The 23,621-nt window shown below is 44.7% G+C and overlaps 2 protein-coding genes across 5 annotated transcripts in view; one reads left to right on the plus strand and one right to left on the minus strand.

The window, feature by feature from the left end:
* Positions 1-20,781, minus strand: ACOX1 (acyl-CoA oxidase 1). Of its 2 annotated transcripts, none has more exons than XM_065694004.1 (14): positions 20,556-20,781; positions 19,284-19,443; positions 10,429-10,589; positions 8,566-8,673; positions 7,932-8,051; positions 6,746-6,861; positions 6,384-6,553; positions 5,926-6,088; positions 5,024-5,214; positions 4,614-4,793; positions 3,914-4,019; positions 3,682-3,825; positions 2,711-2,917; positions 1-1,709 (listed from the first exon to the last, which is right to left on the minus strand). In XM_065694004.1, exons 1-14 carry the CDS (start codon positions 20,665-20,667, stop codon positions 1,659-1,661), a joined length of 1,989 nt encoding a protein of 662 aa, XP_065550076.1. In that variant the 5' UTR covers positions 20,668-20,781; the 3' UTR covers positions 1-1,658. The 2 variants fall into 2 exon arrangements, with proteins under 2 accessions (XP_065550076.1, XP_065550077.1); XM_065694005.1 differs by lacking the exon at positions 10,429-10,589 and adding an exon at positions 13,291-13,451.
* TEN1 (TEN1 subunit of CST complex) overlaps positions 20,744-23,621 on the plus strand; it is a 6,246-nt gene continuing 3,368 nt past the window's right edge. For 2 of the 3 annotated variants that reach the window (XR_010615841.1, XM_065694008.1), the window contains exons 1-3: positions 20,744-20,809; positions 22,567-22,663; positions 22,781-22,938. Coding sequence is in view for 2 of the 3 variants with exons in the window: in XM_065694008.1 (XP_065550080.1) it covers positions 22,578-22,663; positions 22,781-22,938 (244 nt within the window). In the remaining variant the exon portion in view is untranslated. Of the gene's footprint in view, positions 20,827-22,566; positions 22,664-22,780; positions 22,939-23,621 lie in introns of all 3 variants that reach the window. The other variant, XM_065694009.1, reaches the window with a different exon arrangement.

Genomic DNA, 23,621 nt, shown 5'->3' on the forward strand with positions numbered 1-23,621 from the left:
TTTTGTCCGAAAACAGTTTGGTCGTTTATTAAATCTGTACATAGATCGCCAGTACTCTTCTCAGGAAAGTAATTTGAACCTGATCCTCCATCACCTCGCCCCAGGTCTATCATCTGAACAGAAGGCAAAGCCCCTTTGCCTCCTTTGGTATCCATTCAACCTGAAAGACTCTGCAGCCAAAAGGCAAGTTTAATCATTTTATTTAACATCTCTTTCTGTCCACCTACAGCAGGTGGAGGCAAGCATGGTGTCAGATCATTATTAGTGCCAGGAAAAAATCATCCCAAAAACTGATCCAAAATGAAAGACTAACAGATACCAAAGCTGTCAGAGCACCAGCTCCTCATAGCTGCAGGCTTTAGGTCTACACTGAAAGCTTTTTACCATTTGAAGCTCAGAGATGCTCTTCTCTGCATGAAGAGAGCTTTTATTGTTACCGGACAGAGTTAGTGGTACTGAGGAATAGCAATGAATTTGCTCAGTGGCAGTTGCACTGATGTCCCAGGGCATCAGGAGGTTCTGTTACAAGTTCAGTCTTTGTCCCGTTAAATCCAGACATCACTGCCCCAATCCCAAATCAATATAAATCTAAAATTAAGCAAATCAGAGAAAGCTCCTTGGAAATGCACAGGAAGGAAAAAATCTGGACTCTTGGGATTGTCAATTTCTTCAAGAATGTCTTTAAAACCCAGAAGGACCTCCCTGAGGAACCAAGGACCTTGGTCAACTGAGTTCTGCTCTCAGATACTGGCTTCATCATTCCAGGCCAAATCTGCAGTTTCTAGCACTCCACGTAGTTTTTCACATCAAATCTCCATTGCGTAACATGCGTAAAGTGCTTTGAGATAGTGCCATGAAAACACTAAGTTAGAGGAAGGGCGAAATAGCTCTTAGCAGCACCTATCTGCTTACTGCTACTACATGTTTCTTTTTTCCCCCCTCAGAGCAGCATCGCTATATTCTCCTTTGCCCTCACACTAAGAGTCTGGTGCCAGCAATGGAGAAGGTACACAGCAAAAGTTGTTGCTGCAGGGCAGTGAAAGAATGCACTGGAAAACATGAGGATGCTTTCAGGAAGGATGAAGGAAGCAGAGCTCCAGAGGAGGACGGGTACCTACTTTCCAGAAGGATGAGTATTTCCTTCCCAGCTACATCAGGAAAGGAGTGCCCGTGCAGACTGATGTGCACAAAGTGGTGCAGGAGCCTTTAGGGAGCACAAATATTTGCCAAACCAGGAGAGAGGTGGTGCTAATTTTAAAAATAAAATCAAATCAAGACATTGATGCTTTTTTTGGGGGAGGACATAACTGCTCTTCAGAAGCCATGGCCTGAGGGCTGTCAACTACCTAGCAGTAAAATCCTGCTACCTTGCCAGTTGACAGCAACTTGTCTCCAGTCAGCAGCTTCCCAAAAGCAATCCTGGTGTGAATAGATAAAGCTTTCCCAGATTTCTAAAAGGTTAATCTTACCATTAGAATTGCACTTTAAAAACAGGCATCGATCCCTATGCACTCTCCCCAAAGACCTCCTCGACTTAGAAAAGTGGAAAGAAAGGCTACAGTTATTCACTGTCCTACAGCTACCAGGGTTTGAGAGCTTTGATTTAGGTGCCTGAAGGAAGGACACAGTTTTCAGCTCAGGAAAAAAAACAGCAGGTTTCACAGCTTGGCTTGCATTGGCTTCAGGTGTTTGTGGAAAGACTCGTGAACCTGTAAGAGGAGACAGTGGTTACAAGCAGATCAGGCCTCATCTTTAAACCATTTTAGCTCTTCTCATCTTGCAGTGGGCTTTTATACCAAGGAAATCCAAATCAGAGGCACTCTGGAGGTGTAGGATCAGCCAGCTAACTCCTGTATTTGAGTGTCTGTGTGACACAAAGCACGAGAATATAAAGACCCTCCCCAAGAAAAGAGCCTCCCCCCTACCTTTCTTGTAAGAAAAGCATGCAAGGTATCTCACATCCATACAGACCATGGGGCATTTGAATTAAAACACAAATAGGAGAGGTCTCCTAGGGCAACTAATGAAGCTCCTAAGCCCCACTGACTTCAGGAACTCAATAAAATGGGTCACGTTCTGTTGGGATTTAACTACAGCTGCAGTCTCTGGCAGCCCATCATAGGAGATACAGTCTGTCCAAATCAAATAAAGGCAGCAAAGGCCATTGAGACAAGATTTAGGGTTCTGCTTTGGCTGACTGAAGAAGGACACTGCCTCTTCTCAGCTCAGTTTATTTTATTAGCTCAGATGCAGACATGAAACACCTGACACTGAAGTACTACAAAGGAGCAATTTGTCTTCTTCTCCAGTCTTTACTATTGCCTGAAGGCACTGGCAGATTTGCTAGGAAGTAGGTAGGACTTTCACAGCTCCAGTCACTAAGCAGAATTAACAGCAAGTGATAACTGCTTTTAAATTCCATGAGATGACTCCATTTTTTCTCTGTGGAGCATATGATTTCCTCCCTCTTAACTGAGAAACTCTGAAGTGTCCCACAGGGTGCATGTGAAGTACACAAAGGAGAGGAACTAAGTATGCTTGAAAGCAGAGGAGCAGAAGCCAGGTTCCTAATTTTGGTCTATTACCACCAGTGACTTTTCTCCCCCCCTTCATCAATTCATTTTGATCCAATGGTCTCAGCAGAGAACTCTAAATTGAGTTATTTCTCTAGGCACACATGGCCTGAGACAAAGAAGTAAGGTTTCTTTACCTCCGTTTTGTTCAGTGGGGATTTCTTTGCCCACTCAAACATGTTCTCATAGACATTGCCATCGTAGCGGCCAAGCACCGATCCCAGGTGACTGTCATGAAAGTCAAAGGAGTCCACCAGGGCAACAGCATTGGGACGAATCACAGCCAAGAGCTCTTTCACACGCTGCTTCACTTGAGTAATTTGGGCATCAGTCAAGATACCCGCCTTGGGGGGTGAAAAACAGAGATTAGCAGAAGAGAATCCAGGCCACAAGAACCCTCCCCTCCCGTGTTCTAACACAGGTCAGCCTTTCCCCCAAACACAGCAGTTCACAGGACAGTGGATTTTGGTGTTCTTTCCCAAGTGCTAAGTAATCAAGTTTGCCATTGTGCACAAGCAAAAGGAGCTGCCTAGCATAACCCACCACACTGCCCAGCTATTTAACCCTGGGTAGGTGACTCATTCTTTAGAGTGCCTGAACTTACTTTAGTAGCAAGCGTCCTGAAGAATATTTGTAAGTGTATATTAAATTCAGCCTGGTTTTAGGGAACTAAAAGCAGCAGAGAGGAAAATGGGAAGACAAAATATACTGTGCCTGCTTGAAAACAAAGTAAAACAGTGCTGCACAAATACATTCTCGAACAGAGAATGAAGTAACGCTTGATAATATAAACCTGTTCACTGAAGTCTAACATGCATCTCCTTTACTGACTCCTTGGTTTTGAACATACAGCACCTGGTCACCAACTGCAAAACACTCAAGCTAACCTAGACTGATGCCATGTTACCATTTATCATCCAACTCTGCTTCTGTAGCAGATAGCCATTAAAACCTGACAAGAGCATTCCATTAGACCTGCACTGCTAATGGCCTTCTGGAAGTCAACATAACTTACCCCTAAGCACCTGTGCAACTCCACATTTAAAGCATCTTTGCAAACAATGAGTCTGGCACTAAAAGATTTAAAGCGTTGGAGGAAGGCACCAACCTGCAGGAAGTCCCCTGTGTTCTTGCTGATCCCACAGAGAGCGTACAGGAGACACAGCTCGGTCAGGACAGCACGGACTGCTGCATTACTGACCTCAGCCAGCTTTGCTGTGAAAAGCTTCACTATCACATAGTGACAGTGTGCCTACAAGAAACAAAAAGGAAAGTGAATCAGGCTCATGAGAAGGTGAGAAGTTCTTCTAGTGCTTTCCATTATCAGACACATCATTCACCTCAGATGCTTGCACAAGATCAACAGAAGTTTTATTCCAGGCATCCTCCTTGCTCCTCCTGTGGTTCAGTTCAGCTTCCAAATTCTTTGCTGCAGCTTCTACAAGCCTGTTTCATAAAAGGAAGAAAACCAGATTACACAGTAACACTACAGTAACAGGATTACATACACTGAATTCACATGAATTTCAGTCTAACACATCTGAACTACTCTGAGATCATGTGCCACAACCGAATAAACTGAGTGAAAAGTTGTGGCTCTAAATCACCAATCATCACTGCTGCAGCTAGAACACAGCTAGAGGGTAAGAGGATATCGGATAGCACATCTGTGGTGCCTGAACACCTACTCCGTGTAGGCATCTGTTGTACTCTCACACTTCCTTCACAACAGGCTTTAGTATCAGGATTGTTTCTCTCCAGAGAAACAGTTTGAACAATGTACCCGTATGCGTAAATATACTTTACATGCAAATAAGAGATACTTCAAAATGGGACAGAGAACAGAGGAGCTAAGGAGCCTCTTTAACCTCAAAACCACTTGACACTGACCCTAATCTGGTAAAGTGTGTCACTAACCTGACAGCAACACACGGAGCAAAGCTTTGCAAACCACAACACTGACAGGGCAGCACACCACCATCTCCTCCCGTGACACACAGTTGACTGGTGCTTGGCTCAGCCTGGGAAGCGTGAACTCACCAAGCAGCACGTGCTTTGTAGGCCTCTACCAAGCTGACTGGATCATTAAGCCGCACAGTCACAGTCCTGGCAGCCACATGCTGTGGCTGGATACGTTGCCTGGAGAGATCATTAAGGTAGGACACCATGCCAGTAACCCGCTGCCCAGAACTCACTTGGGTGTAGCTTTTGACAAGGAATCTGGAAACAGAGACAACAAACAGCAACTCTTACACAGGAGTCGTTTGAATGAAGTCAGCTTACCTAGGCTCAGACTAGCAACAAACAGCTGCAGGCTTATTTTCTGTCAAAAACAGGGCAAGGGACAGAAACAGGAGATGAGTTTCACGGGAAAATGGGATACTCTTCTGCTCATCACTTCAAAGATCATAATGTCAAGGCAAGAATGCCTCTGGACAGAGCTATCATACCTAGCTGTCTGCAGCATCATGACTGTGTTTTCTCCCTCGTAGGTGCAGGATGGGGTGAACGTGACATAGATGTCAGGAATGCCGCTGCAGCGAGAGTAGCCATGCCCACCACACGCCATCCGACATTCCTCAATACCAGCATTGGCAGTCCAGGAAGTGAATGCCTTCAGCCCTGCTGTTAGTGCATGGAGCTGATGGACAAAAGCAAAGCCAGTTTACATATTTATTTTCCAGTTTTAGCTTTCCCACATGCCCAGTACTGTGGCTCCCAGAAAAAGTAGAGTCAACACCACCCTTCCACTGTCCCACAGGTTTGGTTCATCTTGCAAGAACTCTTCCCTGAGGAAGACTTTATGAATACCTCTGTACATCTAAAGACTTCTTTTGAGTAGCCCATCCTTTCTGTCTCTACACATTGTATGTACAAAACTCTCTTCAATTGCCTGTTGTCACATTAGGTTCTCGAGACAGAATCCCCAACTGAAAACTACCATTATACAACCCTAACCCCTCAGTATAGTACTGATACCTTTGATCAACACCCTACTCATCTGGAAGGACAATCAAGGAGCTACAGCACAAGCCTAAGACCAGCCTTAACTCTGCTCCCAAGCAATATGCAATCATTCTTGAAAGTCACCTTTTAAAAGAATATATTCCCAGTAGCTTTCTCACTGTGCATTAATTCATATTTTTTTTAGAGAAGGCTGCTAAATGAACAGTGCAAATGAAGAAGTCACAAGCGCATACTGGGCTTGAGATCTCCAAATCTCAAGCAGTACAAGTCATCTCAGGAGTGAAAGCCATAAAGGCTCGAGGCCTTTTTTTCCATGCTATCTTAGGTAAGAAGAAACCTTAGGTAAGACCCAAAACCAACCCTCTGATTGCAGAGGACACAGTACCTCTGGCAGCTCACTCAGATCCCCTTCATTGATGTCTCCACTAATACGACGATAGGTGTCTTTTATGTAGGCTCCCACAAAATGAAAAGCATATGCTGTTGCCAGGAGAGGAAAGAGTTTGTATTGCTGGGTCTGATAATCCAAGATCTGGGGTTCAGGCTCCCTAGAGCAAAATACAGATGAGATAGTATGCCAGCAGCTAACAAACTGCTGCAGAATTCCTATTCAACTCTCAATAGGTTCTGGAGTACAAGCTGCAGCCATATCAAGCCAGACTATCTAAGACTCTAGAGTAAAGCCTTTGGCAGGGGGAAGACATCTGTCAAGAATGTCAAGAATGAAAGATGAAACAGTGTTCTGAAACTATCAAGTGCTAAAGCAAACATCAGCCACAGTCCTTCTTCCCTCCAGTACTTCAGGTTTTTCTCTCAGCACTTAAGGCCACTCACTGCACTCACCCTGGCTTTAACTCAGATTGGTGTCTCACTGCACTGTAGCGGATGGCAATGGTACAAGCCCGAGACAGTGAGCGAGCAGAATCGCCTACAATGTGCGACCGGATGAACACCATGGTCCCATAGGTTAGCTTGTCACTGAGTGGCTTCACATAGGTGCCATCTGGTTCAACCTACCAAGAAAAAGAAACAAATCACAGCCTACTGGTTTCTAAAGTGTCCTCCTTGACATGTTCACGTCAAGATCTAAACTCACCAAGTAGCACTTAAAAGCAACCTACAATCTTTTTGGTACACAATTCAACCACACAAGAGCATTTGAAGTGTCCATTTCTAACAGCATATGCTGGAATGCACTGGTTTACCTGGGCATACTTCATCAGCATGTTTTCCCGAGGAATTCTGAAGTTGTCCATTTTCAAGTAGCCATTATCCATTTCATCATAACCAAACTTTGGCCCTATGTCACCCACTGTAATACCTGCCACAGACAAAGCCGTGTTAGGAAATGGGAACTAAACATCACAGAAGAGGTTCAAGCTTTCTCCAGTAAAGAGACTTTGGTTTTATAGCCAGCCCTGGGATTGTTAGAAGTCACAGCCCACAAGAACATTCATCTCTTTAATGAGAAAGCATTGTCCTGATTTTGGCTGGGTCAGAGTTAATTTTCTAGTAGCTGGTGCAGTGCTGTGTTTTGGATTCAGGACGAGAACAATGTTGATAACACACTGGAGTTCTGCCTGTTGCTGAACTGTGCTTACACCAAGTCAAGGACTTGTCAGCTACTCGCACTGCCCTGCCAGCAAGCAGGCTGGGGGTGCACAACAAGCTGGGAGGGGACACAGCCAGGACAGGTGACCTTGACTGGCCAAAGGGAGATTTCCAGATCATATAGGGTCACACTGAACAATAAAACTGGGGGGAGCTGACCAGGGGTGGTGGCTGCCACTCAGGGACTGGCTGGGATCGCCAGCAGGTGGTGAGAAACTGCACTGTGCATCACCTGCTTTCTGTATTCTTTTCTCATTATTAATTGTGTTATTTTCCCCTTCCTTTTCTGTCCTATTAAACTGTCTTTATCTCAACCTACAAATGTTACCTTTTTCCATTTCTATGAGGGAATGGCTGTGTGGTGTTTAGATGCTGCCAGGTTGAACCACAACAAGTGGACATCAAAACATGGGGATCTCCATATGTGCAGTCCTCCTACTGGGGCAGTTACCTCTGAAGATCATCCACAGCTCACCTCTAGCTAGATGATGATGGAAGTTACTCTTTCCCTTTCAGAAAGTGAGACATACTGCCTCACAGAATGCAGATCTGGGAAACACTGGGATCAAATTCCAAACTAACCTTCCCATTGAAAGCCTGAGATGAAAAATGACTCAGTGGTAGTTCAGTCATAAGAAAGACTCCTTTAAGCCTTGTGACCCACCAACTACTTACTGAAATCAGCTGCTGAAAGAAGCCACATACATCAAGAAGACACACACAGCTGTATATAGGTGGAAAGGAACAGATCATATTCCAGGTATATCCCTTAAGTTTTACCTGGCAAAGGTTCGTGGGTGCCCAGCTGCCGTATGGGAACAATGAAGGCATGCAGCCCTTTGCACTGGCCCTGGGTGTAGAGCTGAGCCAGGACAATGGCATGGTTTGATGTCTTTCCAACTGCAAAAGGAGTGCGAGTCAGAAGGAAAAAAACAAACATAATTCCATACATAGAGTGCCTTTCTTTAAAGCAGGATCTGAGATTACCTTAAGCATATCATGCATTAGAGAACTGGATTTACAACACAGGTTATCAGCCGAATTCTACAGCTAGAAAATGTTGCTCAAGTCAGTGAAAGCTGCACAGTATGCTTCTCTTGACTATACAATACCAAGTCCTTGGCAAACCTGTCAGTGAAGCCGAAGGAAGCCTAAGCTCTGATACAACCAGTCAAAAATTACACCAAATCCATGGAGTGTGAATGATTCTGAGAAATAAATCAGAGCACACACACAATGCAAAGTTTTAGTAGGCTCTGCCAAGTCTGTTATTTGTTGCACAAGAGGAACTGCCTTTTACCCGACTCTTTGGATTGTCTTTCAACCACCATCCTATAGACAGAACACACAGGACATCACCTCCCTAAGCTCTGTCATGCATATTCCTGATTTGGGCACACAGTGATGCACTTACGTCCACCAGGCCACCACTTAATGGAAGTCACAGTGGGGCTGTTGAGGATGAATTCCTGGGTAGCAGGGTCATAAGTAGCTGTAGTTTCTAGACCCCGAAGATGAGTTCCTAAAAATAAGCAAAACACAATGTTTTTGGCAGAAAGTCAGTCACAAGAGAGACTAGGACAGAACTGGATAAATGGAAGTTGAACTCCAGTAGTAATGTACAAATTTGAAGTTTTGTTTTAGGCTACATAAAGGATTATCAACCAATTCAGGAAGAACAAGTGAGAGTCAGACCATATTCTGGGACCTGAAGCTAATTCTCAGAAAACAAGTTCTTGTTGGTTTGGGGCTTTTTTTTTTCCCCACTGGTCTATGACGAGTTTTCCAAGCACCTCCAAACTGACACCTTTTTTCTCTCACACCCCAGAAGCTCATTTCAAAAGGTCCAAGAAAACGTGCTCACCTGGATGTCACTAGAACTGCAAATTGATTAAATGGCAAAACAAAAATCATCTACATTTCAGGCACAAGATGAAAGAATTAGCACCCCTCATCTCTTCCTTCCCTCATCAGGCTACATTCTCCTCACTTGATGGAGCAGTTTCTCCCAAACAAGATCATCCGTAACTCCAAGACAGCACATATAGCATGAATATGCTAGGATACTGATGCAGGTAGATGAAGAGACTGCAAAAAGATGAAGGTAACCAATACAGGAAAGGTCTTTTGTCTTCTACTCCCAACTCCTTACACTTCACACACACACCTGCCTCAGCAGTGGCATTGTTCCTACACATGTAAATCCAAAATCACTGGGCCTACTTGCTTGAACTAGAAAGCTGTGAACACTCCTGAGTCTGGACTGATAGAACCAGTGACTCTACATGAAAGCTTCAACATGAAAAATTTTTATCACCTTGATGCAACCACATTTCCAAAGCGTGGAGTTCATGGTAGACTTCCACAGGCAGCTTAACACAGACTTACTTTGTTGGTAAAGGATCTTCAAACCTCACTAAGTTGCAGGAGATTCTCCACAGGCTTGCAGTTAATTTGTGCTTCATTCAGTCTCTACATTTCACTTCAGCATAAAGATGAATCCTGCTCGTTTTTAGAAAATGATTCTTATCTGCAACTCTCAGATGTCAAAAATCAAGGTCCCCAAAGCATAACATCATCCCTTTGAAACTTGCATTAAAAGTGTTGCAATCACAATACTGCTGGAGTTATCAAAATCCACTTGAAGCTTGAAAGCAAAGGAAAAGCAATAGAGAACAAAGTCTACTTGAGACAGACAATTAAAAACAACAATTTGTGGTCCAATTAAAAAGAACACATGGGAGTGAACTAAAGAACTGGAGGAATAAAGCTCCCCACAAAACATGAGCTTTGGAACCAAGTCATCCACGTGTGCTCTGGTCCAAGGTCAGTCCCAGGGTGACAAGCAACTCAATACCTTTCTTTTTAGCATCTGTTTCAGTACCTTAAAGCTCTGTTCTTTTGTCTTCACACCGACCATTAAGCAGAGAAAAACAGAAATCACACTGGAAAGAATGGTAAGTGTAGAAATGAACAGATGTCATCAAACTGACATTACCACAGCCACATGTGATAGTCTATACTGGTTTGAATGGCACAACAGGAGCATTCAGTATGCTCATCTATAGAGCTACAGACACTAAACTCTCCTATAGGAGATAAAAAGACAAACAGCAGTGGCACAATGATCCATTAAAAATTCCAGCAGTCCACTTTTCCCTACAGCCCCAGCTGCACATGTGAAGACTGGGGAGAAACACACACCATTTTTTCCAGGCAGGGGACTCCTTTGAACACAAGCCATTCTTAGAAAGAGCATTTAGTGAATGTACTGTACCATGGCCCATTTCAGTCTGGGCATAAGTGCCAATGATCTCCAGGTTCCAGGCAGGCATGAAGAAGCGATCCTGCTGCTCTGGGGTTGCCTGGGTGAGAAGGGTGGGGAGGAACATGCCCAGATGAAGGTCCAGAGGCTCAGGCCGTCCACGATGAACAAAGCTGTGAAGAAGTGCCATGGGATGGGAGTGTGAAGGGAATGTTATGGGAAGGAAGCAAGCATGAGGATTATGGTGGAGGTTCAGGAAGAGACAAAAAGAGAAAAAAAAGAAAGATTCAGGTGTAAATCAGAATTCAGCAAATGCATTACAGAAACCAGAGCACTGTCCTTTCTCAGGCTGAATAACTTACCCTTACTCCAAAATAAACATCCTGCAGTGCATTTCCTGCTAATGCTATATAAAATGAATTTGCAGCATTCCTGTATTTTTGGTGCACCACACTTCATAGATATAAAGAAAGATATGAAGTCCACTTTTTCCTCAGGGTCGAATGAGGTAGAACTCTCAGTTTATCCAGCTGAGTGAGCCAAGTTTCAACTGAGCTTGCTTTTCTTATTTTAAAAAGGCATGTCCTGGCTGTCTATGCTATCTACCTTCTCTTTTTTATTAAAGATCAGATGCAACTAGAGTACACTCAATTCCAGCTCCTTCAACTTTAGCTATGTTTAAAAGCTCTCTTAAAAGGACAGTGCTCTGCATGTGTAAGTCAAAGTTGTGAACACAAAACAATTTGGCAAGAAAGCCAACATTTTTCAACCAGCACAGTCTCTCCAATTAAATGTTTCATTACAGCTACTCTTCCTCCAAGCTCTGTCAAACACCATTATCAGTAAGTGGTCTATTAAGGTTTTCTGATATACAGAATTAAATGCATGTTAAACCTTTAAATATTGATGGGTTTGAGTATTAAAAGAGCAGGGATATAGATGGAGGATCAGTACCTTCTGTACAGAGGTTGTCCATCTGGTTCATTTATGTATGAAATAATTAAATAGGTCTAACAGGAATACATAGATTTAAATAAGAAGTACATTATGGAAAGAGCACTGATCTGAGCTTAGCTCAAACTCAGCTGACATTCTCAGCAAAGTGGGAAGAACACTGTTATGTCATGTTACCTCTAAACACACATTAATAGGAACTAGCTCTACCTCTACAGCTTCCTAAGAACTGTAGTGTTTTTCTTTGATATCTCAGACACCTACAAATAAATTCAACAATCTAATAAACCCAGTAGCAATGTTTCCTAAGCTTTCTGACTGAGCAGTGACCAAGCTTATCAGGAATAACAGAGTTCGGTACTGGTAAGAAGTACACAGCTGACAGTCACTGACTGAAAGAAAACCCTATTTACTAGCAAAAGCTATGATCCAGGTAGAAACAGTACAGTAGTGTCAATACTCCTTTTGGTTTCTTTTACAGCCCTGTGCGATTTGTGCTTTTTCTTTCTTTAGTTTTTTTCCAAGAGACTAATTCATTATGGATTAAAATCAGTTCACCAAGATAAAACTGAGTAACCCATCCAGGCTAGGATTCAGCTCAATAATGCAGAGGTCTGTTTCCACATCACCAGTTTCTAACTATCAGGATTAAATTAAGGAGAACTCAGTGACAATTGCTGCTGCAGCTTTACTGATATAATAGTTCAGATACTCAACATTCACCACAGGAATGCCAAACAGTTGCATTTGAATTATTCAGCATGGAGAGATTTTACCACACTATCACCATATCAGCCCTATTAAGTGTCAAACTACTAATTTTACCATCAAACAATATGAGAATTATGAACTATAAGCAAACCAGACCACCACCAGGCAAAGAAGTGCAATGATCTGATGTGAAATAGTGAGTAGAACAAATCACTTTGGTGTGAATGTGTGTCTGATTTAAAGAAGTTGGTGTGATAAAGGAAAGAAGGTCAACAGGATTTTATTGGTTCCACCCAGGTGTGCCTCAGCTACTGGCGCTAAGCCAGGTTTGCTCACTCCATCTCTCCCAAGCAGAAGAGACTCAGGATTCCCTCTGTTGCATCTTTTACAAACATTTCGGCTACCACAGGTGGCTGTAAGTGAACAGCAACTGGCATCACCAGCTAACTTCTGCAGTTGTCCAGACTCGTACGAATCCCACTTTCCAAGTTTAGATGCCAGCACAAGCACTGGAGTCTTTGCTTTGGTTAACTACTCTTGCACATATTTAACAGCCATAATTCCAGGTTCAGGGCTAAAAGACTGCTTTCTGATCCATTAAATGTTCTTCCAGTTGAAGAATGAGTCATTTTCAACAACAGCAGGAATCAGATGTTTTTCTTCTTTGAAACCAAGATCTTTCCATGAAGTTGTACAGCAGCAATCAAGTAGGATCTGGAAGAAAAGTGCTTGGGGCAAAGCATATCTTACTCTCAAAAACAAAACTGTACAACCTCACCATGCTGCACTGCATCTGAAGGTGTACTTCTGACCTGTTTAAGCAGGGCAGTCATGCACTAAGAACCAAGACACATGTGACCCAAATTCAGGCAAAAATCAAACCCACAGTACTGCTGACTAACATGTTACAACCAGTTCAAGTGAAATTCAGACTCCCACAGCTTAGAACCACCTCCTCACCTTAAAGCAAAAGTAAAGAACTACAAAGTCAGTGATCAGCTAAGAGGTGCATTCTGGAAAAGACCAAAATTAACTCTGTGACTGTTAGGATGTGAAATGAAGCAGCTGTCTAGCTACAGGACAGGAAATATCCACAGTTAACCAACCCATTTTACTTTCCCCCTTTTAGCTTTACTTAGGGAGTACCATCCATTTCCAAAGGGGAGTTACAGAACAGAGGTTACCCATTGATCCCTGCTGGGAACTAACCATGTCCCATTTCGGTTTGGGCGTAGGTGCCAATTATCTTGACTCCATGGACCAGGGGCAGCCATTTCTCCTTCTGAGCATCAGTCGTTTGGGTCTCTAAGGTTTTTTGAAACATGCTGAAGTGGAGACCGAAAGGTTCAGGAAAATTGCCCAAGCATATTCTACAGGAGAGAAATAGAGGGATCTGGAGCTCAGTCTTACTGTGATCCTGAAAGGCTTTTTGCCAACCCTACAATAAGATAATGATTTCTTTACCTATTTAAACCTCTTCTTTTGTCCCACAGTCAGCCTCCAAATCTGGAGGCATCAGGATCATAGAATGGTTTGGGCTGGAAAGGACCTTAAGATCATCCAGTTCCAACCCCCTGCAATGGGCAGGGATACCTCACGCTAGACCATGTCACCCAAGGCTCTGTCCAGCCTGGCCTTGAACACTGCTGGAGATGGGGCAAGCCACAGCTTCTCTGGGCACCCTGTGCCAGCGTCTCAGCACCCTCACAGGGAAGAGCTTCTGCTTCAGATATAACCTGAACCCGTTTCAGTTTAAACTCATCACCCCTTGTCCTATCGCTACAGTCCCTGACAAAGAATCGTTCCCCAGCATCCTTGTAGCCCCCTTCAGAAGCAATGCTGATGGAGAAATAAATGTTTCTTTCAGGCATTTTCTTCACCCAGGAATCCTGCTGCTACTGTGTAACTGGGAAAAAAAAAATAAAAATCTTTTACAAAGGTTCAAGGGGAACTCTAAACTGAGGACATGAAAATCAAGTTATCTTCTCCCGCACCTCTCAGGCTTGGTGGGAATAAATCCCACTGCTGCTGGTAGCCTAAAACCAAGCCATTATTAGCTACAAGCACTATGTATTGAAAAGGAAAAAGCTTCTCAGAAGAGTTCTGTGTTCCATGTAGCTGCTTCTACCCGATACAGAACTCGCCTTCAATTAAAATCACTGTTACAGGCTAGTGCTGGAGGGGATGGAAGGAAGTCAGACATTTTAGGTGTGCCTCATCAAAACAGAAGTTATTTCATGAGAGAACTCTAGTAATTTAGTTGCCACAACGGCAGGCAAAGTACATTCCTAATTAAAAGCAGCTCCGTAACACAAACATGCTAGAAAGTTTCACTGTGTATAATCTGTGTAGTAAATGACGTCTTCCCTTTGACATTCTGCAGTCAGAACAGCTTTTTCACCTTCAATCTATTGTACACAAAAGTGTTCCATCCTAACTCTAAGCTGGAGAAGGAAAAAAATGAGTGCTCTGCAGGAACAGAACTCCCCACTTACTCAAAGATACATCCTTCCATCCCAAGGTACTAATACCTGCCCAGGGAGCATATTACAGAGTTTGTTGCCAACACAGATCCACATTACATAGCAGATGCTATGCATAGTTTGTCAAATTACAGCAGCATTTGTGATTGGCATTTTACACCAGGACTGGAATAAGTGCTTGGGAACAGAGAGCATATGCTAATTCAAAACCACATCCCTTACACAAGCTGCGGAGCTCAGCCTTAGGGTAAGAGAAAGCAGGACAAACCTTCCACAAGCACCCCTGAATTGCACACTGAAGATGCTTGTTTTAAATGGAACAGTTTTCAAATAGACAAGACTGAAAAAGTGATGGATTTTTCCAGAAGCAAAACCAATCATATAATCTAAACCTGGCACTCAACATACTAACTGTGCTTCAAGCTGGTGTCTAGAGTGCTTGCAATCAAAGCAGTGTTCTTACCAGAAAATACTCTGTTGCCTACAAGAGCACATGGTTACAAAGTCAAACTTACGCCTTAAAAATGCTACAAGGACAGCCAGACAGAGTATTTTTCAGCATTTCTGTGGTTTCCTACATGGGTTATTTACTCTCAGACCCATAAAGCAAGAGGAGCACCCTTCACTTCCTCACTGCTTACAGCACAATTACCTTACATCTAGTCCTTGGGCCCAAAAAGGACAAACCCACAGAGGGAAACCAAGTGTTGACTATGAAATACACTGCTTCAGGGCAGCTTGGGAAGAGCTTGTGCAGTTCTCTGCATGTTTTCAAAAGCCATTGAAAGAACTTGTGAAAAAGGTGCAGCACATGCTTTGCTGCCAGAAAAAGCATGTCAGACACTGCTGCTTTGAAGGTCATACTCCAGAAAAATATTGAAGGTCTCACCAGCAGCTGTCATTGCCCATCACTAAAGCTTAATCACAACTGTCAGATGTTTCATGCTTAACTAGCACCTTCTCTGATAGCAGTAAGAAGAATGACATTTTGGGAGTGAATATTTTAACATCCCTGCATCAGAAGGTCATGCTATCTCACTGACTAAACACATAGCATTCTTGCATTAACGAGGCTTAAAGCATAACTGAAAGCTAATATACAGCAGAAACTTCTCATCTCTGCATACTCCACATGGAATGTTTAGGACTTCCTTAATGTGTCTTTTAACAATTTGAATGACAGAGAGAATCCCATTTTCCTTGTGACTCAGAGCAAACAAAAGAGGTATTTGCTGTGAACAGAGGAACAACAGGTTTTCTTTCCTTCTTTTTCCTCTCTCAAATGCTTACTCCTTCCCCTTCCAATTTCTACATTCCCACTACTTACACAGCTTGTTCCCCAAAAGCTGCATTGTGTAACTGTTCGAGGACTTTGCTACATCAGGACTGAATGTGGCACGAGCCATTTGATCAATGAGCAATGGTCCTGTCAGTCTGAAGTCAGACTTGTCATGACAATCAGCAAGTCAAGAGGAGGGCTGCAGCTCCAAATCCACTTACGGGAGAAGGATACGCTTCTTCGGCAATAACAGATCTTCGTAGATTTCACTGCAGCCAACACCACCCACATAGTAAAAGGCAGTTGTATTGGACAGATGAGTTTGACAGTGTATCTATCAGTGAATAGAGTACAACAGAAGCAAAGTCCACGTTTTCAGAGACTCCAAAGCTAAATGAACAACTGCAAAGATTCTCAGGCTGCAGAACTAGGTCACAGAATGAGGCCATTTACTTTAAAGCACAATCTGGAAGCAAACTCTTCTAGCTTTTTGTGGTTCCTGAGGTAACCCTCTCAAAGAAGAGCATGAAGGGCTTCAGTGTTAATAGATATTATGGTAATAAACACCTTTACTAGCTGTATCAAAAAGACTCATCCAACTCCAAATTAATTCAGCAGTGGTTAATAGGGCCCTACTATGCTTTTGCTGGTTTGATTTGCTGAAAGCTACTCCAGGTCCTGACACTAGATTCAAAATAAGAAGTACTAATTCTCACAGGGAAAGTCCACATTCATGCAATGCTTATGAACACAGGAATCACCTGTTGATTTGCAGCTCTCAGATCTTCTCTTCTTCTCTGACCCAGTTTCTCCCAACTGTTTTTTTCTTCTTCATTTACTCCCCTTTTCCTCAGTGAAGGTTATTTAAACTTGAAAGTGAATTAAAACTGACTAGATTGCTCTCTTCAGAGTTGTGTAGCACAGAACAATTCCCATTTTCCATGCTGACTTACACCCTCCTGCAACCAGACTGTGAAGAAAATCTTAACTATTGGCACTTTTAGGCTGCTGGCCTTCAAAAGCTGTAGCCACAGCAGCAACTGCAGTGTTGCCACACGTTAAGACATGAAGAACTAGCTGAAAAGCAACAAAAATGATTTCTCATTGTATTTGATAGATCTTCTTACATTTTGGAATGCAAAGCCCTTTGGAAACAGGAAGGAGGAGCTTTCAGTTGGACATGTCACAGCAGCAACAACTGTTCGTCTCCAGGACAGTTGAAGGAAGAAGCATTTCTCCTCTCCTCTTCATAAATTAAGCTATAAACTCAGTCAGTCAGACACAAAGCTCCCTGGGGAAGCTCTGGCAGGACGGAAAAGCCATAGGAAAGCAACTAGCTCAAAATTCCCAATTTGCGTATGTGAACAAATCTGTCCCTGCTGTTTGGGGATAGTCCAAGGCATGGGGAATTGATGACAAAATATCTTAAGTTTCCATATGTAAAAATCTGATGGTCAATCACAATAAATACAACTTGGCATCTGAATCAAGGACTTCCATCTATTTCAATAACTTTGTCCAAGGTATGTCTATGTCACACCATTATACCCATTCAATTTCCCAGTTCAGAAAAACAAAACCACAGTTTCTCTACCTCAGCTGTTACACAAATAAAGTCCCTTATAAAAAAGTCCCAAATAAAGTTTTGCAAGGTGGGTGGGGTTCATTAAATTTAAAGTGTTTGGCATTCAGCAGGTGAGAAAGTGGGGACAGATAATGAAATGGAAATGAAATCAAAGGATGGAAAAATAATCCATTCATTTCTTCCCTTTTCTATGCAGCACAAAGCAAACAGCCTCCCTTGCAAACACCAGGTGTTAAAGTAAGGAAATCAGGAATATGAACAGAATACAGTTTTCAGAGCAAACATATTCCACTTGCAGGCAAGAAGTGTATGTGCTGCTCTTCATTCTTTGTGTTATTACATAAGATACTGGAAAATGCAGTCTGTAGTAATGCAATTCTCTCTTGAAATCCTCAATGCCCACAATTAGAATTGACTCTGAAAGAAGTAATTCTTCCTCATGGTTTCAGTTGATTTTGGATCATGAGCTCTGACTAGTCACACCTAACTATTCACAGCACATAACATCTGGATGTGATATTTGGTACCTATATGAAATACTAAGCTTTCATCTATTTAATGTTAAGAATTGCTGACTTCTAAATAAGTTTATGGAAGGACAAAAGTAGAATCTAACATTTGACTACTTCAGAAAGTCCTGTCTTCATAAAGTATTGTCAGTAATGGTACCAGAAGACAGCACCGATACTGCAAGCTTTGTTGAAGTCTGCCAGCTGGCACGCTCGATAGGCTGCTCCGAGTTTTCTCCATAAAAATAACTAAAAATCTTCCCTATCACCTCCAATAATCCTCATATAGGAAAAAATTTAATGATTAACTCCTGCCACGCAGTACCAAATAACCCAATGCAGTCACTGAACTTCATTCTTGTTGTCACTGTCCACCAGTGCCAATTCTCAAATAACATTTCCACTACTGCCACGAGAGCTTTCATGAAGCAGGTCAGTGTAGACCAAGTTCTTTGAAATTCAAACTCCATCAGACAAATTTGACTCCAACTCGCTACTCCCAATATTCATGCCCTGAGGCTAACAACAGCTTTCCCACAGATCTAGTCAGAGGGGGCTTGTGATGCTACCACTGCATTATTTCATTTGCAATGCTCATGTAATGTGCCAGAGTATTCATGGTATGTCCAGATGTGTCTAGAGCTGTGCAATCTCCCTCTGTTAAGCAGTTTCTGTCTGATTATATGAGAATGAGTTTAACAGAACTAAGGGGAGAAATATGTCAAAGTCAGGATCTAACTTCCCTGCAAGCTGCAAGGAATCAAACTCTGATGTTAAGGACAGTTTTATAAACTTAATCCAAGGGTAATACTATCAGATAAAGGTCAGATACAACAAAAAGCCTCTAGGTGAAAGGCAACCACTATCAGCACCAGGAGCCTGAAGCAGGGAGATAGGAGAGACAGTTATAAACAAAAAGCATAAGCTATCTTGGCACATTTTCAACTACGCCTGTAATGCAACTTTATTAGGCCTAAGTGCAAAGTGAAGTAATCAGTTTTAAGAGATTTCATTAGAAGCTGCAACCTCATCAGATCTGTCCAGATTCAAAATATTTTAGTATAATTTTTATTTCTTTTGGAAAAGAAAAAATGATCAGACTACGAGTCCTTTTTTTACTTCCTGCACCATATATAATAAACAGGGTGTGATTATTAATGGTGCATTTCTAGTCAAAAATCTAAGATAACACAATATTCAGGGTTTCAGCTGCAATGTACTGAAGCCAAATCTTCAGAAGGCTTTTGTACAGGTCTTGAGCTTTCTTAAACAGCAAACACAGCAAAAAAGCCCAACTCTTAACACCCTTGGTGATGATCCAAGCAGCAAACTCCATAGCGAGGTACCTTTTAAACCAGTAGATCTCCTCTGGGTCTGCAATTCCATATTCTCTTAACTTCATCACCATCAAAGAGCTCTTCCTGATGGCTTGCTCATAGCGCTGGCTGCGGGACAGGAAGTTCAAATCCTCATGCTGGAAGTCAGGGTCATTAATAACTAAGGCCTCTGGGGACAGAAGAGAAGAGGAAAACAAACTCAGCTTCCACAAACCTCAACAGGCAGCAGGTGAGAAATGATTCAACATTTCACTTGCTGGACCTCCAGGTACAGATAACAAAACATTCAAAACAACAGCTAATGCAATTAGAAAGACATCAGAGCTCGTGGAGAAAGGGACTCTAGCAACAGGGCATTCTCCCATTCCACACATAAAACACATTTTAGGTTCAAACCACACCTGGCAGGAGGTTAATTCACCAATGAGGCCCTCAGTTTACCTGCAAAGCCCCTCAATAACCATCTCAAAGCCTCAGATAATCACCCTTACTGCCAGAAAAGCTGCCTCATGAACTTTGTTCCTCGGAAAAGGGCACATCTATTACTCCAATCATGCCAACTAGAAACCAAGATACCCAGAAGCCATGGTCCCCTTTGGAACTGAAGTTACACAACCCTTTGGGAGTCTCACCCCAGTGTGGGTTGGAAAGAGGATGCCGGTATTCTTTCATTAATCTCACATACAGGAACGGTGAGTGACAATCATGTTGTACATGTGCTGCTGGGCACAAGTGTACTAGAAAGAAGAAAGGGAGAGGGCCCAAGAACTATGCCCATGGGAAGTTGCCTCTGAAGGAAAGGACAATTGAGAGGTAGGACATTGTTCTATTAGGGCCACTCTAATACTTCTAGCGAAGGGGAGAAGACAGGGATCAGGGACACAACAGTGCTCCTGTCTAACCCATCAAACAGAAACCCTTCCCTCAGGCAGCGCCCTTCCCCTGCAAGCCCTCTCCTCACAGCTTCCCCTCTCCCGGGGTCTCTCCCAAAAGTTCCTGCCCAGGTTTTCCCTGCCCTGCAGCCGGCCTCCCCACTACCCCCTCCCCGGGTCCCCCTCTCCCCACATCCTCCCCCCTCCCACTCTCTCCCTGGGCTTCCCTCTCCTCAGAAGCCCCATACCGGGCCTCCCTCTCCCCCCGCAGCCTCTCGCCTCCCACACCCCCGATTCCCCCTCCTAAAACCTTCTCCTCCCCTCACAGCCCTCCCCGAGCTGTCTCCCCCTCCCCACAGGACGCCCTCCCCTCAGCGGCAAAGGGTCACCGGGCCGGGGCCATCCCCACCGAGCTCCTTGCGGCGGCGGGTGCGGTCGGGGCCGCCATCCAGGATGTGCGTGAGGAGCTCGGGCTGGAAGGTGGCAGCGGCGCGTTCCCTCCGCAGATCCGCGTTCATCATCGCGGTGACAGCGGCAGCAACAGCTCGAGCCGGCCTCAACCCCGGCGCCCGCTCCGGCCTCGGCTCCACCAGCCACGCCCCCACCGCACGTCACGCCCGGCCACGTGACCGCTCCCTCCTGCGGGAAGAGGCGTTGCGAGCGGTGAGCGGCGGATGCGGGTCGGTGCTAGGGTGGGCGTTAAATCGCGCTTTAAAGGGGCCCGGCCGCGGGCTGCCGGCGGGGAGCGGGTGCGTAGTGCGCTGCGGGCAAAGGGCCGTGCTGGACGGACGGACGGCCAGCGGGCTGGGCGTGCGTGAAGTTGGGCACTGCTCAGAATCAGCTAGGTTGGGAAAGGGCTTTAAGATCAGTGGCGTAGCGCATTGAGACTGCACGTAACGTCCTGCACCTGCAGCCAGGCGTTTTGTGGTTCATTAAATACGTAGTTCGTTAAGAGCCCGTGCTGCTCTTGGTCACACATTAAGTACTGCATTAGGTGTATGTATATCTGCATGTAAGGTGCTTCACTTGGGGCCAAGTGTATGGTAAATGCACATGCAACGTCCTGCAGTTGAGGTTACATGTGCATTAAATCGTGCACTGAGTAGGCACATAGGTTGGGCATGTGTTAAAAAGAGCATTAAATGCGCATTGAGCATCCTACGTTCCTGACTGATCCCACCGTGCTGCACAGCTCGAGCAATGTAGGACAGCCTTTGCCCTGTTAGACAGGTGTAGAACTGAACCTGCTTTTTAAATCTGGGTTAGGTGAGGTGGGGATGAAGGGAGCTGCAGACTGCGTGGAGAAGATCCACCTCCATCACTCCTGGTTAGGATCCTGTCAGAGGGGTTTCATGGCCTTGCACAGGGACACGGGGCAACCAGAACCGGCACCCAGGGGTGTGCAGGGACGGGGTGAGCGGGATCACCCTGGTCTCGGTGGCTTCCCACATCAAGGATGGGACTTTTGGCATTTTGGCATTTTGCAAGTTTGCAACCCCTGACCAATGTATGGGTTAAGCAGGCATTAAAGTCACAGGGTTACAGCTCGCTGTGTCGCTGCTGCTGCATAATCAGTATGGGAGATCCTCGAAGCTGCTGGGGTGGCCCCCCTGTGTCTGCATTGCAGGATGCCTGGGCCATTGTGCAGCTCTTGGGGGTCCCCCCCAGGGGGGGCAAAAAACAGGATGAAAAACAATAAATGAAGCATGGAAACATGCCAAACACAGGCCCCCTGCAAGGGAGATCTGAGGAAAAATTATGCCAAAAGAAACCACTTTGGGGCACAGCAATAGCTTAGCTATGGCACTGGCTAGCCTGCATGTGCTCCATACTGGAGCTAACAGGAGGCCCTACTTGAGTCTTGTTTTGGGGTGAATCATTTTAACTCGTTGCTGTCTTCTAAAGCCTGCTAGACTCCTGATGAAGCCAGGCAGGCTTGTATCCAAGTAATTATTCTCCAGCTGCAGGATCAGACACTGACAGAATTTCTTATCCTGCAGCATAAGAACAGCCTTGGGATCCTAATCTTGCTGCATGGTGCCCCATCAGCCCAGCAGCTGGGTCTGTTCCTGCATCTCAGTCCCTCACACTCTCTGAACTTCTCAATCACCATTTTTCCCACTTAGTTAACCTTTTTCAACCCATCCATAGCCTGAGGGAGACCTGGAGGATCTGGTGGGCTGCCTGTTGCTGTTAATGCTGGACTGTGGTAGGGGAAGGTAGCCACTCTTCATGCCAGGATGCTGGGGGCTTCACATGTGCACTGAGCTGCCAGCAGGACTCAGCAGAGAGGCTATGAAGCTCCTGCAGTCCTCTGAGTGGGGACGCCCTGGTCGAGGACCGAGTTTTGGGGCAGTGTCACCTGGTATCTAGGTCAGGTACTGGGGTGGCATGAACTCAGATCTTTCACTTTACTGCAGGCCTGACAGAGATGCTGCCAAGTGCTGGTGTCTATTACTTTCCATGGGAGATCAACAGCTCTGTCCCAGAAGGCGAGGCACTGAGAACATTTGGCAGGTGAGAAGGGTGCACTGCTCTCCCTGCAGGCCAGGCTTTTTCTTCACTGGCTGACCCCCTCCCTTTGTAATTGTTGTATCTCTGCACTGCTGAGCTTCCCAAATCAATCATTCCCAGGTTACGCTGCTATGACCTGGCCCGGTCTGAAGCTGTTCTCACTGCACAGCACAGCTCAGCTCAGTACGAGGTTTGTGTCGACACGAAGTTTGTGGAGCCATTCCAAGCCCAGCTGGGATCTCGCTACATGGTCCTGGGAGAGGCTGAACATAGGGAAGGTAAATGCTTCAGGCACCAGTGCCCTTTGCTGTTTGCTGTTCAACAGCTTCTTCATGGCTCCCTGCGTGCACAGTGAGACACGCTGTCACTGAGGTTGGTGTTGGCCAAGGCAAAGCCTCTGGTCACACAAGTGTGTGATTCAGGGCAGGAGCAGCCTGTCTCTCCCCATTGACCATGAGAAGAGCCACCACCATTATTTTGGTGAAAATCCGATGCTCTGGCACAGATTTTGTTCTAAAAAAGAGACACCTCAGCAGCATCGCTGGGTTAGTGAAACCTGTACTGGAACCTTCTGGCATCATTGCCAGCCACCATATCATCTTCACTCCAAAGGTGGCTGATTGCAGCAATACCTCACTGTGAGCTGGCTGGGTTGGTCTTTGCCATCCTTGAAAGGCTCTAATTATATCCCTCAGACATGGGGCGTGAGGAATGCAGCAGGCTCTGTTGTGTAACAGGGCACCCTGTTATGTCCTTTCCTGGGTGCCCTGAGCATTACTCCAGCTGCATGGTTCTTTGCCTGGGGACTTGATCTGGGCTGGGCCGTGCGGCTGGGAAGCAAATCCCAAGTGTTGTCTTGCCCACACCTGGCAACAAGCGTTCGCATTCATGCCATTGAAACCCTCAGTGGCATGTGGAACGCCACACTGCACATGGCATTGAGTGAGTAACTGGCTAAGCC

Source organism: Lathamus discolor, chromosome 13 (assembly GCF_037157495.1).
Source record: "Lathamus discolor isolate bLatDis1 chromosome 13, bLatDis1.hap1, whole genome shotgun sequence".
Lineage (NCBI taxonomy): Eukaryota > Metazoa > Chordata > Aves > Psittaciformes > Psittacidae > Lathamus > Lathamus discolor.

What these genes read in the sequence shown, in the direction of transcription:
- ACOX1 (XM_065694004.1), bottom strand. Translation starts at nt 20,667, where the DNA reads ATGATGAACGCGGATCTGCGGAGGGAACGCGCCGCTGCCACCTTCCAG. An exon ending in ATCTGAGTGAGCTGCCAGAG is followed by an intron (nt 5,215 to 5,925) that starts GTACTGTGTCCT and finishes TTTGTCCATCAG; the next exon opens with CTCCATGCACTAACAGCAGG. An exon ending in ATCTTGTGCAAGCATCTGAG is followed by an intron (nt 3,826 to 3,913) that starts GTGAATGATGTG and finishes TGTTTCTTGTAG; the next exon opens with GCACACTGTCACTATGTGAT.